Here is a 17,736-nt window from a genome sequence, read left to right as displayed (position 1 = left end):
TCTCCCAAGTTTGGTGGTGCTTTATTCTGGGCTAGCTGGCTCATCTGAAGCTATAGGCTAAAGCCCAAATGCTGCTTTCGCTGGGGCTGGTAACCTGCCCACCATGCAGTGAGGATGCAGGCTAAACCACTCTTGCGCTGACAGCCCTCCTATGCCTTCACACAATTCCATCCATGGGCCCAGAAGGACAGACAAGTTCTCCCACAATTCATTAGTGAGCATGGAGTGATTCATCTTACTGCAGCACTGAAAGCTATGAGCTATCACCCCAGAAGTCTAGAGACAAACAAGTGAATGCAGGACCAGTGTGGGCCCAGTAATGTAAGTAGGGCTTTGCAGTGCAGCTCACACCCAGGCTAGGCTAACCCAGGTACTCAGGCCTGGGTGCCGATCATGCTAGTTAATTCTGCAGTGAAGCAATCTTAGGGCTACTTTAGGATATACCAGCTGCAGTGGCCCCCCAAAGGGGACAGTTCTGGCACCCAGAGATCTCCAGAACACAACGGCACTTTTCCCTAGTCACATTCTCTGCATGAGATGGAGCTGTGAAGGTGGATATCAATGCTGACTAGCTGAGCTGTCTTTAAGGCTACTCTGTGCGTCAGGAGTGATGCAAAGCAGTTGGGTCTAGCCCTCAGTCTGGCCTGGCTCAATTAAGAGTCCTTACATCATCACAGATGTTCTCGATAATGCCAAGTTACAGTATTTCTCTTACTTTGAGACAAGCTCCTGCAGGCACTTAGGTGAAAACTGCACATTTATAGCCTCAGGCCAAGTTGGAATTACAATAGCTATATTGCCCTACATCATCCATCCTTTCAAAAGCATGGCAGTACTGTACAGTGAGTTACAGCAAGAAATGGCTTTGAGAGGATGCGGTTAAGTACTGTTCCATAATATAGTGTTTCCCATGGGGTCTGCAGCCCTCCCAGCCAGTTTGAGGGGGCTGCAGGACCCCATGGCTTAGCCCAGTGCCCCAGCGTCCTTGTGGGGCTGAAACCATGAGCGGAGCCACGGGAAGCCCCGAGCCTCAGCGCTCCCCCTGGCCCTAGAGTCCTGAGCACGGCACCCCCAATGGGGCTGAAGCCGGAGCCACGGGGCTGAAACCCCAAGCACCGGCACTCCCCGTGGGGCTGAAGCTAGGAGAGGTGAAACCCCAAAGCCCAGCACTCCGAGCCCCAGTGTGTCTAAAGCCCCAAACCCCGGTGCCCCCATGGGGCTGAAACCGGGAGCAGAGCCGCAGGAAGCCCCGAGCCTCAGCCATTCCCCGTGGGGCTAAAGCCCCGAGCCCTGGTGCCCCAGCAGAACTGAAGCCAGGAGAGGAGGCACGGTGCTGAAGCCCAGTGCCCCAAGCCCTGTTGCTCATGTGGGGCTGAAGCCGAGAGCCCCTAACCCCAGCGCTCTCCATGGGACTGAAGCCAGAGCCATGGGGCTGAAGCCGGGAGCCATGGCGCTCCCTGCAGGGCTAAAGTTGGTAGTGGAGCCATGGGGCTGAAGCCCGGAGCCCAGAGCTGCCCCTCCCCCACGGCCTGCAGTCTGGCACCCCGAGCCGCCCACTCTGTGGCTGAAGCCCGAAGGCTCCCGTACACCTGGTGGCTTAAGCCAGGAGCCCTGAGCCCCCCTCGCCCTCCGCTGGGCCCTCGAGTTTTTATAGCATGTTTGGGTAGGGGGGCTCAGAAAGAAAAAGACTGAGAACCCCTGCCGTAAGAGGCACGTAGAAAAGACGATGGTTTCGTGCTTTTTACCTGCGATTCATTCTGGGTGTGCAAGAGTAGAACGTAGCAAAATATGATGGAGGTGGCACAGGTGGTACAAAGTCCTCAGGATCAGAAATGCGGCCTTGTTCCTCAACTTCCTCTACAGACACCTGAGATTCATCCTAAACAAACACAATCTCTGTTAACCAACAAACTTCTCTATGTTGGTGTAATGTACAAATAAACATGACTAAATTATACAGAAGCTCTGGCTACTGGTTCTGCAGCTCTATTACTGCTGTATTTTATTAGATAGTGCCTTGCACTCACTTACTATGCAGGATCTTCTTGTTGCAAATATCTGCAAGTAACGCAGGGCAGCTGCTACCAAGCATACTGTGGTTGTCAGCGCGTTGAGGGCACACAGAGCAAAGAGAACTTTCTGAAGAGCAAAAAGATTATGAAAGTTATACATCAAACACCTGCAAAAGTCGAGGGAGGAGGAGGAAGAGAACAGTAATAATCTTTACAATCTATATTTTGATTCACTTCTAGATGATCTGTGGGATCTGGCTAATTTCTAAGGGTTTATTAGATTCATGGAATATCAAGGTTGGAAGGGACCTCAGGAGGTCATCTAGTCCAACCCCCTGCTCAAAGCAGGACCAAACCCAACTAAATCATCACAGCCAAGGCTTTGTCAAGCTTGACCTTAAAAACCTCTAAGGAAGGAGATTCCACCACCTCCCTAGGTAACTCATTCCAGTGCTTCACCACCCTCCTAGTGAAAATTTTTTTCCTAATATCCAACCTAAACCTCCCCCACTGCAACTTGAGACCATTACGCCTTGTTCTGTCATCTGCTACCACTGAAAACAGTCTAGATCCATCCTCTTTGGAACCCCCTTTCAGGTAGTTGAAAGCCGCCCTAGGATCCACTAGGGGGCACAGAATGAAGGAGAGCGGGAAATCAGAGAAGTTTCAGGTTGCTGAAAAGAGGGTCAAATCTTCTCCAAGCATGAGTTCTGACCCACCTCACCAACTTGCTGTGGGAACCCTTCCCTCGTTCCTTGGGCCAGGAACTCTCATGCTTTCCTAACTAGGCCAAGAATCAGGAGAGAGGTGGAGGTGCTTGTCAGCAGCATAGTCTGCAGATCAAGAACAAACTACACTGGAGCCGGAAGCAGTTTCTGGGCAAGGAAATGGGCTGGAAGTCAAAGGGAATTGCTGTATGGCAAAGGGCAACACTTTAATACTGTATTTTCTCCCTGTGATGTAAAGATTCTTGAAGCATTAGTTCTTTGGTGCTGCTTACAGTACCTTGAGTAGAAGGTGAACAGCGCTACATGACTGGACTGGGTATAGCTTCAATGCATTCTCTTTCTCTGTGCATTTGGCTGGGTGAAATTCTTCACAGCAGAAACAAATCTTGCTTTCACCCAGATCCACCTTTAACAGTAAGAAAAATAATGTGAATTATGATTTAATTTACAGAGCAATTTCACACAACACATCTTGATGTCAAATACACAGCTGGATATGCTCTACAATATATCTGACTGACCTAATCATACGCATACAAAATCAAATCTGCATAGTTCAGTATGCCAGTGATTTATCTGTTCCATTACCATCACATTAGACATATTTGTTTTTCTCTTATCTAAACCAATCTTTGAATTTATCAATGAAGTCTTTTGAATTTACTTTATATTTAATCACAGTCTTATTCTTCACAATGACATCAATATCTAAATGATCTCCTTTGATTCTACGCTAGCAGGTTTACTTTTGGAGCAGCTAGCCTTTTTTTAACTAACACATAATCCATATTTTGTATCTGTAGTATATGCTCCCATTGGGCAGTCAATAGCACAATACTACACCAATAATAAATGTTTCTGACACCCGGAACAATATTTCTTTCCTTGACAACCCGGTAAGACTATATCTATGCGCCATAATTGTGTTTGGAACTTTCAGGTTCATTTTGTCATCTCAATTTCCAAGTAGAAAGGCAGGTCTCTTCAGTGCTTTTAATTAACTGCCTAACTCTCCCCAGTCACAACTTTGGAGGTATTTCCCTATGTGTACCAGATCATATGTCCAGGACTTTTCTGAGCTGCAGCCTATGGTTTCTTGAAGAGATGAGCACTGAGATTCTCAATAAAGCATTTAAAATTTCTTGTCTGAATTATTATTCTCCTCCGCAACATATCTCTCAGTAGGTTGGGGATTGTGCAGACTTTGACCACCAAACTGCTTGTAAGCACCAGAATCTGATACCATTACTCCAACTCATATGTTCCGGAAGCTGCACTGGCTTCCTGTGAAGCAAAGGATTATATGTTAATAATAAAATCTAGGGGGGTGGGGAATCAAAGTCTTTATAAGCCCCAACATATCAACACCTATCAAATCTGTGGGATCTCCACTATCCCATACACTTCAGTTTAGTTTAGATCATTTGCTGTTTCTTTACATTACTGAGAGCTCTTTTGCCTTCTCCCGCTCTTTCTACAGAATGCTTCCCCCCCCCCACACACTTTTATAGTCATTGTTCTGAGTATCTGGTAAAACAAGTCAATTATTAATATGTAGTTTATTTGGTCGCACCTTTTCATATTTTATTTTCATGAGTTCTACTAAGTGTAATGGACTGAAAAAAGAACGCTGTCTTGTACGTCATCTTAATTAAATATGCTTTTCCTAATTTATAAGAATTAGGCCTGATTGCTCTTTCACGCTTCTCAGACTGCTTATCCTCTCCAGATAATAAAACAAACCCTTTATTGCAATCATGCTGTTATCCACTATAAGAAATCAGTATACCAGCCTGTCAGGATTCTGTTCACCAACACTTCGGAGGCAGAAGTATCTCTGGGATTCTGTCCCACGTTCTTTTCTAAATGTGACTGACCAGCTCCATGTTGAATCAACTTGTACTTCAGGCTGTGAAAGGCAGGACATGGCTCCTACTGTGTCCAAGAAAGCCACTTCTGGGCCAGCCACAGAGGTTTGCTAAAGAGCAAGGGGCATCCTGTTGCCTAAGGACTGAGCACAGTGCCTCCTCAGCACGACCAGCCCAGGGACCAACAGCCTGAACTTGGATAATATGCATGCATGGCAGCTCCTGATGTGGCCAATGCAATGACTGTTTCAATAACACACTTTTAAATAATATTTCCCCTAGTCCTATAGTTATTAAGATTTGTGTCCGACACTTTTCAATAGCCAATTTTATTTATTTTAAACTAGTTTTAAAGAGCTCTACCCAGTGATATTGTGACACTGGTAAACCAAGTGCCAGCTCTGGCCGAGGCCATAGGTGCTGGCTAAGAACTGACAAACTCACAGCTGGAAACCAAACCAGCTCACCTGTATGTTAGTTTTGGTCAAAATAGGTATGTTTTATAAGAATGTATTTAGTGTTTAGACTCTGTGAAATGCTTGTAAGTTGCTGCATGCATTAATCTCACTTGTAATGGCTTCATTCCATGCTATAAGAAAATATGTCACACGCTTAAAGTTAAGCACATGCTTAAGTGTTTTGCTGAATCAAAGCCTAAATCAATATGTAATATTTTTATTTTTGCTATTCTGTGGTTGCACTTCACAACATCTTGATTTGCTGCATAGATTAATCTATCAGCACACTTAGGGAGCCAGCAATGCCAGCTGCAGTACTTGACATGTAGTCAAGAAGAACACAGAGTAACCAAGTCTGCTCACCAGGTCGCATCTTGGTACACTGGACACAAACTGAGCACCTTGACATCCTAGGATAAATCCAGCCAGGTTCAAGAGAACACAGACGACAGACAGCAAAACAAACAGGTTAACCTGAAACAGAAAAACATAGTTAACAGCAATGGAAAAAAGATAATGAACAATAGTGAACTAATAAGTGAATTAATTCTGGCTATATTGAAGTCAAGGGCAAAACTCCCATTGACTTCAGTGGGGCTAGGATTTCATCCCTTCATCCCTGGTATCTCATCCAGGGCCGGTGCAACCATTTAGGCGACCTAGGGTGCTGGCATTTGGGGGGGGGCGCATTTTCTTCAGCAGCGACCGCATCTTCGGCCACCCCGGTTGCCACCAGCATGTAGGTGGAGGGAGCTGGGGCAGGGGGGTGCGGGGAGGGCCGCCTGCAGCAAGTAAGGGTGGGGGGGCGGCACACAGGGGAACTCCCCGCCCCAGCTCACCCCTGCCCCGCCTCCTCCCCAGCATGCTGTGGTCGCTTCACTTCTCCCGCCTCCCAGTCTTGCAGCGCCTAAGCTGCTGCAAGGGGGGCACTTCAGGGCGGAGGGGGGGGAGCTGCCGTGGGGGGGGCTCAGGGTGGAGGGGGAAGCTGCTGCGGGGAGCGGGGCGCCTCAGGGCGGGGGCGCGGGGTGGGGGAGGGCACAAGGTGGAAGTTTCGCCTAGGGCGCGAAACATCCTTGCACCGGCCCTGATCTCATCAAAAAGGACTGAGCTTGTCAATTATTTTGGACATGAACTTAGTGCAAAACTTGTTGTCTACCCCTTTTTCCTCAGAGTCTGTACAGCAGCAGACTATATGCCCTGCAGATCAAGTACAGAGACCTATAGGTACAGTATTATTCTCTTATTAGCACTGCAAGAAATAGTTGGTACCTTTGGTGTTCAGTACAGTTTAAAAGAGCTGAAGAAGCTTTTGAACCAGCTTTTAAAAGGTTATTTTTCTACTGGTGGAAGAGAGAGATTTTCAGTTGAGTCCTGCAAATTGTCTAAAAGCCCTAAAAGGCCAGCATCCTGACTAGTTGAAAGATGTTCCTGCAGGTGCAAAGAGTGATTTGTAGAGTTTCCGACTTCCATTTTAGATTAGCCTCTCAACACAACTGGATCATTAGGAAATTTGAGGCGGAAACATCTTGCAGCACCATTTATTCAACACGGGCAATTTTCAAAACTGTTTTGCAGGGCAAATACTTCAAAGTATCTGACGTAATATAACTAGGAAACAGACATATTAAAAGAATTTCAATACTAATATTTTATTTCCTTTCTACTACCAAAAATAAAATCCCTCCATTCACGTAACAGACAATGCTTCTGATCTGTAAAACCATCATAAGAACATAAGAAAAAATCATCTATTTGTTTTCCACCCCAATACTGAATTGATTTAAAAATTTCTTGTAACTAACTCATTGCTAAGGGCTGCGTTGAATCAATGCCCACTTCCTATACATTCATCTAGGTTACCTGAATTACCTCAACTCAAAACTGAATCAGAGAATATAAAAGAACACAGACATCTTATACAAAATATGCTTTTAAACTCCAATTGCTGCAGGAACACTGGAAACCTAGCCAATTTAATAAATGAGTTAAAAGTAGTTCCATGTAATATACCTGCCCTTGAGACCTCCTGCCAGTTTTTATAGTATTATATTTGAATTTTCCTATTTTCACTCCACTGTTGCCATGTGAAACATACACACAGATACCAAGCAAAACTGACTCACTACACTGAGAAAACAAAGTGACTCTACAAAAAAGCCTTGTTCCAAAAAATAATTTAGGTACCTAATTAGGTACCTAATGCCATTTTAGGTGCCTAAATCCAATATTTAGACCCTCAAAATCCCTGCTCTGCTGCCACCTAACCCTGTAAGCTCCTAAAGTCCCTAAGCTCTTAAGTTTCCAGGAATAAAGTCCCTTAAGCACCTAAAAATCTACCCTGGGACATAAGCACAGCCACCTCAGTCCAGGTACCTCGCTCACACCTAAGCCCCTATGGGATCCTCAAACTAGGCATTGCCTCACCTACCTTACCTGCAAGGCCTGATACAGTAGACATGCTCAGAGGCTGCCTAACAAATCAGGCCCCAAACAAAACAGCCAGACGAGGTGGTGGTGCTGCTGCTGCCACTCCACTTATAACCTTTAACCCAGTGGCTAGAGGATTTACCCAGGATGTGGGAGACGTATTTGGTTTCCCCCTCTGCCTGATGTGGAATAGGGATTTAAACACAGGTCTCCCACTTCTCAGGTGAATGCCCTAACCACAGGGCTATAGGGTGTTCTGGGGCAGGTCTGTCTGGGTCTTGCACATCGTGGGTCAGTACCCTGACCATTGGGCTAAAAGTTACAAGGGGGTGGGCACTACCCCCATTGTTTTTAGCAAGAAAGCATTTAGGCACCTTACTCCAGGAGAGGCTTCCTGGCTGTGAATCTCAAGCAGAGATAGGTTTCAGAGTAGCAGCCGTGTTAGTCTGTATCCACAAAAAGAACAGGAGTACTTGTGGCACCTTAGAGACTAACACATTTATTTCAGCATAAGCTTTCGTGGGCTACAGCTCACTTCTTCGGATGCATAGAATGGAACACACAGAAAGAAGATATTTATACATACAGAGAACATGAAAAGGTGGAAGTAGCCATGCCAACTGTAAGAGGCCAATCAATTGAGATGAGCTATCATCAGCAAGAGAAAAAAAAACCCAACCTTTGAAGTGATAATCGAGATGACCCATAGAAGGTGTGAGGAGAACTTAACATGGGGAAATAGATTCAATTAGTGTAATGACCCAACCATTCCCAGTCTCTGTTTAAACCTAAGTTAATTGTATCTAATTTGCATGCTAATTCGAGTTCAGCAGTCTCTCTTTGGAGTCTGTTTTTGAAGTTTTTTTGTTGCAAAATTGCCACCTTCAAGTCTGTCACTGAGTGGTTAGAGAGGTTGAAGTGTTCTCCCAGTGGTTTTTGAATGTTATGATTCCTGATGTCAGATTTTTGTCCATTTATTCTTTTGTGTAGAGACTGTCTGGTTTGGCCAAAGTACATGGCAGAGGGGCATTGCTGGCACATGATGGCATATATCACGTTGGTAGATGTGCAGGTGAACGAGCCCCTGATGGCGTGGCTGATGTGGTTAGGTCCTATCATGGTGTCACTTGAATAGATATGTGGACAGAGCTGGCATCGGACTTTGTTGCAAGGATAGGTTCCTGGGTTATTGTTTATGTTGTAAGGTGTGCGGATGCTGGTGAGTATTTTCTTCAGGTAGGAGATAGTTGTCTCACTCCAGCCTGGATTTAGGTACCTCAGGAGCTTTGAGATGTGGGGCTTAAGGAACACTCCTCTCTTCAGCATTTCCTATTGGCTAGCTTAGGCAAACTCACGCCCAGATCATCGGCTTCTTTGAATCCCATTCTTAGGCAGCTAACGCTCCCCATGCATTCTCTAGGCAGCCTGGGCACCTCACTCAGGACTGCAGATTCCACTAGGCAGCAGGGGACCTAAAAGATAAGCATTACAACACTGTGTCTAAGCCCCCTTTGTGCATCTAACCCAGCATGCTGTCAAATATATACACACACAAAGAAGGGGGGGGGGAGATGCCAAATAAAACTATCCCTTAAAATGGGGTTATCTATAGCAAGTTAAAAAAAAGTAGACGTCTTTTTTTTTTTAAGCTGTGTCACTTAAGACCATTTTTGTGAAATGTGTCCATCTAAAGTGAGGTCATTCAGATTCTATTGCCTTTATTAAAATAAAAAGAAACAAATGACATACACTTCAAGGAAAAGTCTAAAAAAATCAAGAATTAAGGTTTCTTAAATAAATACTAATAGTTAGCGCTTAAGTAGCACTTTTCAGTCATAAATCTCAAGACACTTTACAAAGGGAGGCAAGTATCATTATGCCCTTTTAATAGATGGGGAAACTGAGGCACTGAGAGGTGATGTTACTTGCCCATGGTGACAAGCCATGAAAGACCTCAGAACGAGGTCAAAAGGAGAAAAGAGAAGCTGAAATAGTATTAATTTTCCCCTTCAAGCTCAGATACAGAAGATATTCCACCCCACAAACAAAAACAATCCCAGTGATCTACAGGCCTCAGATGAAAGCCATGCCAATTTCCTAGAGCAACTAATGGACCGGCTGTTCAGCATGGTACAGTGAGGCGTTCTGTTTACAATGGCTGGAAGTTCAACTATGATGTTCACTAACAGTCACCTGCGTGTAGAAATAAGAGTTTATCAAAGCTGGTCCTGAGAGGAAGCAAATCCATTCACTTCCTCCTGCTCCCTGCACAGCTTGGTGTATTTTACCCACTGTAATGCTCCATCCATTTTGCAAGCATTAAAACACCACAACAAAAAGTGTGCACTCCAAAAACCAGTGTCCAAGATTTTTTTTTTTTTTTTGGAGATGAATGAGCATCTCTTGGTTAGAAGGAGCATCAGGAAGCAGTTTAATCTTGAAGATAGTGAAGTTTGATTGATAAGTTCCAGAAAGACATTTGAAATACCCTCACTTCTTAGTATTTCTTGGCTTAGTACAGGACCATAACTTGACTTGGGTTAAAGGTGGATTGGAGCAAATTTTTGAAAGTGCCAAGACACTTAGCTAATAGATTACGACTTTCAAGCAAATTATTCTATGACTGTTTACTGCTAAATTTAACTTGTACTATGCAGCTACCCAAGGAAAAAAGAAGCCCTTTATATGGGCTAATTGGACCCTGGATCTCAGTACACAAGGGTAAGTAGGGCTATGCGTCAAACCAAGCACCACTTTCTCAGCAGTCAGAGAAGGCAAATTTATTTGAATAAAGGAGAGTTAACATATGGAAGACACTAGCGAAGATAAACAAGCTATTTTAAAAGTCAAAATACATGGGACCAAGTTTGAACTGCAGTGATAAAAATAGAAACAGGCCAAATTCTGGCATCAGCTGCATGCCCAGTTTGGCCTACTGCCCTTAATCCTTTTAGTACTAGATATGCATGGATTGTACAAAGCTGTGAAAAGTGTTGTGGTACTTTTGTATGCATTAGACTATATGAAAATAAAACGCATTATATGAAGGCCTTGGTTGAATGATTTTTCCAGCAAAAAAGAACTTATATACACAGGATGGATCTACATGCTCTCAGTCAATGAGGCCGGTCCTGCTCTCACTGAAGTCAATGAGAGTTTGGCCACTGACTTCAACAACAGCAGGAACAGGCCAAGTGACAGAAATATCTTACAAGATAAGGCCATAACCTGGCAATTCACCATGCACAGGTAGCCTGCTGTACCGGCATAGAGCCGCACTGACTTTCACACACACAACATATTGCTGGATCAGGGCCTAAACAAGCACTTTGATAGTAAATGAAATAAAAATGCTTCTTCCATAATCATTAAGTATTATACCAGTGTAAACAATAAACATCCTTCCAAGGAAAACAAGTCAATGTATTCATTTTCTTTCAGATACACAGCTGCAATAGCAAGCACTAATTTTATAATCTTGCTAATTTTCCCATTAGCCATGGGAACTATGAGCGATTATACAGAGATTTGTGATAAAGCTCAAGACAAAAAATACTAATTTAGAAGTATAAAATAATTTCTTTTAAAAGCAATAGTATGCCATATTTTAGATGCAGTAGCTAGACTCCTAAAATCCTTTGGTGAAGGGTATTTTTTTTTTAGTGTGGAATAATTTGAGTAAATAAAAATGAGTTCAAACTACATGTAAAATACTTGAGTGTGTCATACATCTAAATTATATTTATTATTGCATATAGGAATCAGTCCTGCAGCTTTTATATGAATGGATGGCAGAGGAGGAAGGAGTCAGATTTATACTTAACTAATTTAATAATATTTGCAGTTATTTACTTTCTAAATCTAGATGAGCACAGAGCACAAAAACACTTCACCCTGTCCCCCAATACTACAAATATTTACACATATGCTTAAGTCTGAGCTCCTACTCATGTGCTTAAAAGTTAAGGGCTTGCATAGGCATTTGCAGGATTGGGGCCTATGTCCATAGCTTCCATTTTCACTGCTTCTCCCTCCAGTTAGCAAAGCGCCTACATAGCTAAGGGTAAGAAAGGTGGCATCTATATCAAATAAACAGAATTGTTTATTTAGTTCCACTCTGTTCCTCTGGTTCAAATCTCTTCAAGGCAATGAAGATGCACAGATGTCACAAAGAGCATTTTTTGCCCTGCAGAATCTTTATTATTAAAGCTAGTCAGGAAATAATGTTTGTTCATGTGAAATATTTCAAACACATTTCATCAAAGCTTTTCTTCAAAAATTTTCAGGTTTTTCATACAAAAACCCAAACCCCAAAGTGTTTCAGTTCTGTTTTTTTTCAAACACAAACTTGAAAAAATGTAATCAAAGGCAAAAGCGTCTTGCAGAGATTTCTATTTTGATGAAAAAAACAAACCATTTTTTAATTGAAAATGTTTTGAACAAAAAATTTCAAACTGCTCCAAATTATTAGTTACACTGCAAAAGTTGGAAAGAACCCAGGTTGACTTTCAGAACCTAGACTGAGTTTGCAGGGTAAATAGTTAGAAAAACATCTTTTTTTACTTGTATGCTGACTAGAGTTAGCCAAAACTTGAGATTTCCAGTTTGAAATTTTGTTGCATTCCAAATTGGACTGAGACCAAATGTTTCTAAAACAGTAATTCCCCCCCAAAAGTGCTCCAAAAACACTGACATGCTGTTTCCAAAATGAAATATGTTAACTGGGACTGAGAGCTGTTGATTGAAACTGACATTGACAAGAAGAATGTCAAATTCAGTCAGAAGCTGCCAAGGTCTGCAGCTCTGCCATATATACGATCTCAGGACTTCCAGACTCCCAACTCTCTGGAATCCAAGGTTCCCAGCCCCATGACAGTCCACATGGCAGGGCTGTTCCAGAGTCGTGAACCAGGACAGTCCCCAGGGAGGGGCTGCCCTACAGCCCCAGACCGTGGGAACCCTAGGCCTCCAGCAGCCCCTGCCCCAGTAGGTGAGTGAGTAGGGAATCAAGGACCTCTAAAGCTGAGCACATTTGAAATGGAAATCACTGACTGGCACTGCATACAGAAGCACACAATGCCATTTTTACAGTCACTTCTTAGAGAAGAACCATAATGTGTTTGGTGGAGTTGCCTGGAGCCGTTACAGCCACCCATTTTGCATCTATACTGTTAATTTCTTCTCCCTGGGCATAGGACTTTTTATTTATTTTTACTGAATCTCACTCCATTGCCTTCAGCTTTAATCTTTCCAGGTCACTTAGCAGTTTGGTTCTGTCCTCTCATGTGTCTGCAATTCCGCCAATTGCAGCGTCATCCATTTATTTGAAGACAGGCTTGTTTTTATCTTGAGAGAAAATTCAAACAATAAGAGTTACAAAGCAGCCACAGAGTATGCAGAGATGTGTGTGATTTTAGCAGTTTATTGTAGTTGCTTGACAAGCCAAGGAAAAGTCTTAGAAAGCATCCTGGCCAGGACTGCAACTAACACTATGCATCACAGCTTGAAAATGGTAGATGCTTTCACCAATAGGACACAGATAGCTACAGGGATCATTTGAAAGTGCTGCATGAAGCCCCAGTGGCCTATGAGCCATAGATGAAAAACCACTGGCTAAACACAAGCAGGAAAGAGACACAGAGAGAGAGAGAGAGAGAGCGCACACGTAAGGACTGAGGATCTTGTTGCTGCGACCAATGTGACGCGTTAGAGATGGGTGTTGACCACACTGCTTGTCTGTTACCAACCAGCTGAGCCACTGATGTGATTTTAGAAAGGAACACTTCAGTTAAAGGTCAAATGTAAGAGCTTATGGCAGGAAGGAGCTCATGACAGGAAGGAATAGTTTCCATAAAGAGGTGAGTGATGCCTAACTCAGTACTGTGGAAGCCAACATCTCCAGCCAACTTTGGGGGAAATAACACCCCCCCCCCAAATCAGGAAACCTACTCATCAAATGCTAAAAACTGAATTGCAAAGATGTTTGGTGACTGAGCCTAAGAACTGAAAGACTCGAAGCTAAAATCACAGTATGTTTCAGACTGCCAAAGCATCCATACTGATACACCACCTAAGGCCTTGCCTACTCTACAAATAGGCCCATCTCCAGGAATGCAGTTACAACATAGGTGTAGTGTGTATAGGAGCTAACTTTTTATTTATTTTTTTACTACATTCCTCATCTGTGCTAAAGCCTGGGTTGCATTGTGATCTCCATGATTCAGGATCACAAGCAGCTCCCATCTAAACAGAGGAATGTGGGAGGGGGTCGGGACAACTGGGCTGCAGATTTGTAACTGAGTGTAAATCAATTCACTCAGCACTAGGCATCCCTCATGGCCAGGCCTGACATAGCAGCTCTCTCCCTGGTCAGCAGCCCCTGCCAATGGTCACTCCAGCACGGTGGCAGTTTCTCTGTCAGTAACTCAGCCCCCCAGCCAGGTTACCATCTTAAGTCTACCCATTCTGGGGTCACCATTGTCCAAACTTAAAAGTCTAAAAATGTCTTTAACAGAAACAAAATCCTTCCACCCAATCTGAGCAATTCCTCAGCCTGTCTTTGGCTTAGCCTTTAGTTCCCTTGATGGGCTCAATATCCTTTGCAGTGGGCTTGTACACCCCCTTCTTTGGAGCTGGTAGGGAAACATAGTACCACTGTCTATGTTGAATTCTAGCCCAGGGCTGCTCCTTTACCTGTGCTGCAGTTTTAACTGGGCTACTTCCTACCCAGCCTCTTAAGATCTCTTCCAAGTATCCCAGTCAGTTCTCTGGTTAGTCAGGATCTCTTCCCAGGCCTTCCTTCCTGCTCCAAGTTTCCTACCTGGCTCTCACTCCAGCTCTTTATCATCACTTAAGCCTGGCTCTCCTTCCCATTATTGTATTCACCTTCTGCTCTTTGTGGCAAGTTGCCTGATTTCCCTCAGGTGAGGCTCATTCTGTGATCAAGTTGGCTTAGCACCAGGTTTTCCAGCTCCTAGGACAAGCCACCCTGTCACACTGGGTCCCCCTCACAGTTCTGTTTATAGTATAGATGGGGCCTAAGAAACCTGTGTCAAATTTATCCTCATTTGGTCACATACAAATAAAATACTGAGGCAGTGACATTTACCTAAACGTGTTTATAGAAAGGGGAGTTAAGAAAAATATGTGCTCCTTTATAAAATTACCTAAATATTGCTAGGTGATAACTAGCTTCAGAAGCAGAATAATACAAGCAGTCAGTAGGAAATAAAGATTTATTTTATTAATATGAAAAGAATAAGCCCAAATAGCTCTTTGGACAATTTTTAATTACTATATTTGAGAGCTACATCAAATTAAACAATTTCATCACCTTTAACATTTGGTTTGGAAGCATCAAGATAACTGCAGCACTTGTTTTTCAAGAACCAAAGAGAATTTTAAAAGCACTTAAAATGGTGTAGTATTATCTGAAGAAACAGCAGCTCAAAGCATAGTTATGCATAAAAAGAAAGATGATAAGCTTTTAGCTTATGAGCATGAGAGAGGGTTTTAATGTTCTCACAACTATAGAAGAAAGAATAATGATCATCATTAACCCAACAACAACTAATGTTATAACTATTCCACACTGTCCCAAATCTCTTCACATAGATGGTGCAAATGCTAACATAAACTGTGATGCAATACAACCACTAGCAATTCAAAGCATATAACTGAGACTGTCCTGATTTCTCAGATTTCTGGAATGGCACTAGTGTCCAATTCAAAAAATATCTATATTCTACAGAAGTCTTAAAAACTGACAATGTATGAAATCAATCCATCTGCACTAAAGAACCCATGTGGTATGAATGTTGACGCTTTTTGAACCATTAACTTTCTGTCCTGGATCTTGGGGAGGGTGGGGGAATCACACCTCAATAAAACATACACATATACAAAAATGAAAAATACTGAAAAGCCATACTTGTTATGAATGTAAATAAAAGGGTAAATGTGCTGATTCAGTGCTCAGGTACAACAAGAAATGATCCATGTAAGCTACAGAAAGGAGGATATGAAAGAAGGATTAGACAGTAAAAGAGGAGATAATAAGGAGTTGTAGTAGACAGCAATTGCTGTAATCATTTTTTTCAGATACAGAAACACCAAGCTCCTTACAGGGTTGAAATTCTTAAAGACAGATGACATTTATATTTATTTTTGAAGAAATTTAGTGCTTGTGTAAACTGCCAGATTGAGAGCCCTGGATACTGAACTTCTCTATTTATTCACAGAACTGGTAAGACATAGACAGCAGCAGAGCAAGTTATACGCTGTCCCACCAATGTGAGAAAGTAACTCGCTCTACATACCTATTTAGTCCTTGGCCTGTCTTCCTAGACAACCAATGGAGCTGGATTGAGACCACCCCACTTTACCCAGCCCGCCAAAAAAGTATCATGTCGCACTTTTGGTTACTCTTGTCCTGGAACAGAGCTGAAACAGCAATCTAGTGATGAAAGGCTTCATATTCTATTTCCAGTCCCCTGAGATGTCAAGACCCATAGACACAAAGAGCTCTTGAGTTAGTTTATATCTAGATACAGCTTACCACCCTGTACATTTATTTACTTCTGTCTAAAGAGTGTGATATCTTAATTTCTTAAATATCTGTGGCAGAACAAAGTCAAATTATAGAAGACAGTCGTATTTAGGGTGACCTCTCCACTGTAGTAGTAGGTTTCAGAGTAGCAGCCGTGTTAGTCTGTATCCGCAAAAAGAACAGGAGTACTTGTGGCACCTTAGAGACTAACAAATTTATTTGAGCATAAGCTTTTGTGGGCTACACCCCACTACATCAGATGCATGCAGTGGAAAATACAGTAGGAAGATATATATACACACAGAGAACATGAAACAATGGGTGTTACCATACACACTCTAATGAGAGTGATCAGTTAAAGTGAGCTATTACCAGCAGGAGAGAAAAAAACTTTTTGTAGCGGTAATCAAAATGGTCCATTTGCAGCAGTTAACAAGAAGTTGTGAGGAATGGGGGCAGGGGTGGCTCTAGGAATTTCGCCGCCCCAAGCATGGCGGCATGCCGTGGGGGGCGCTCTGGAGGTTGCCGGTCCCGCGGCTCCGGTGGACCTCCTGCAGACGTGCCTGCGGAGGGTCCGCTGGTCCCGCGGCTCCGGTAGAGCATCCGCAGGCATGCCTGCGGGAGGTCCACTGGAGCCACGGGACCAGCAGACCCTCCGCAGACACGCCTGTGGGAGGTCCACCGGAGCCGCCTGCCGCCCTCCCAGCGACAGGCAGAGCGCCCCCCGCGGCATGCCACCCCAAGCACACGCTTGGCGCGCTGGGGTCTGGAGCCGGCCCTGAATGGGGGCGGGATAAACTTGGGGAAATAGTTTTACTTTGTGTAATGACCCATCCACTCCCAGTCTTTATTCAAGCCTAATTTAACGGTGTCCATTTTGCAAATTAATTCCAATTCAGCAGTCTCTCGTTGGAGTCGGTCTTTGAAGTTTTTCTGTTGTAATACTGTGACTTTTAGGTCTGTAATCGAGTGACCAGGGAAATTGAAGTGTTCTCCGACTGGTTTTTTAATGTTATAATTCTTGACGTCTGATTTGTGTCCATTATTCTTTTACGTAGAGACTGTCCGGTTTGGCCAATGTACATGGCAGAGGGACATTGCTGGCACATGATGGCATATATCACATTGGTAGATGTGCAGGTGAACGAGCCTCTGATAGTGTGGCTGATGTGATTAGGTCCTATGATGGTGTCCCCTGAATAGATATGTGGACAGAGTTGGTAACGGGCTTTGTTGCAAGGATAGGTTCTTGGGTAAGTGTTTTTGTTGTGTGATCTGTGGTTGCTGGTAAGTATTTGCTTCAGGTTGGGGAGCTGTCTGTAAACAAGGACTGGCCTGTCTCCCAAGATCTGTGAGAGTGATGGATTGTCCTTCAGGATAGGTTGTAGATCCTTGATGTTGCACTGGAGAGGTTTTATTCGGGGGCTGAAGGTGACGGCTAGTGGCGTTCTGTTACTTTCTTTGTTGGGTCTGTCCTGTAGTAGGTGACTTCTGGGTACTCCTCTGGCTCTGTCAATCTGTTTCTTCACTTCAGTAGATGGGTATTGTAGTTGTAAGAATGCTTGATAGAGATCTTGTAGGTGTTTGTCTCTGAGGGGTTGGAGCAAATGCGATTGTATCATAGAGCTTGGCTGTAGACAATGGATCATGTGGTATGGTCTGGATGAAAGCTGGAGGCATGTAGGTAAGTATAGC

The 17,736-nt window shown here is 43.5% G+C and overlaps 1 protein-coding gene across 2 annotated transcripts in view; it reads right to left on the bottom strand.

The window, feature by feature from the left end:
* FAM189A2 (family with sequence similarity 189 member A2) overlaps positions 1 to 17,736 on the bottom strand; it is a 45,694-nt gene that overhangs the window by 22,584 nt on the left and 5,374 nt on the right. For both annotated transcript variants that reach the window (XM_045021317.1, XM_045021318.1), the window contains exons 3-6: positions 5,430 to 5,540; positions 3,018 to 3,146; positions 2,032 to 2,139; positions 1,746 to 1,879 (exon numbers count right to left, since the gene is read on the bottom strand). In XM_045021317.1, the coding sequence (XP_044877252.1) occupies positions 1,746 to 1,879; positions 2,032 to 2,139; positions 3,018 to 3,146; positions 5,430 to 5,540 (482 nt within the window). The remainder of the gene's footprint in view (positions 1 to 1,745; positions 1,880 to 2,031; positions 2,140 to 3,017; positions 3,147 to 5,429; positions 5,541 to 17,736) is intronic.

The sequence above is a fragment of the Mauremys mutica genome, chromosome 6 (assembly GCF_020497125.1).
Source record: "Mauremys mutica isolate MM-2020 ecotype Southern chromosome 6, ASM2049712v1, whole genome shotgun sequence".
Lineage (NCBI taxonomy): Eukaryota > Metazoa > Chordata > Testudines > Geoemydidae > Mauremys > Mauremys mutica.
The sequence above is the reverse complement of the archived record's forward strand: the minus strand, read 5'-3'. Positions and strand labels throughout refer to the sequence as shown.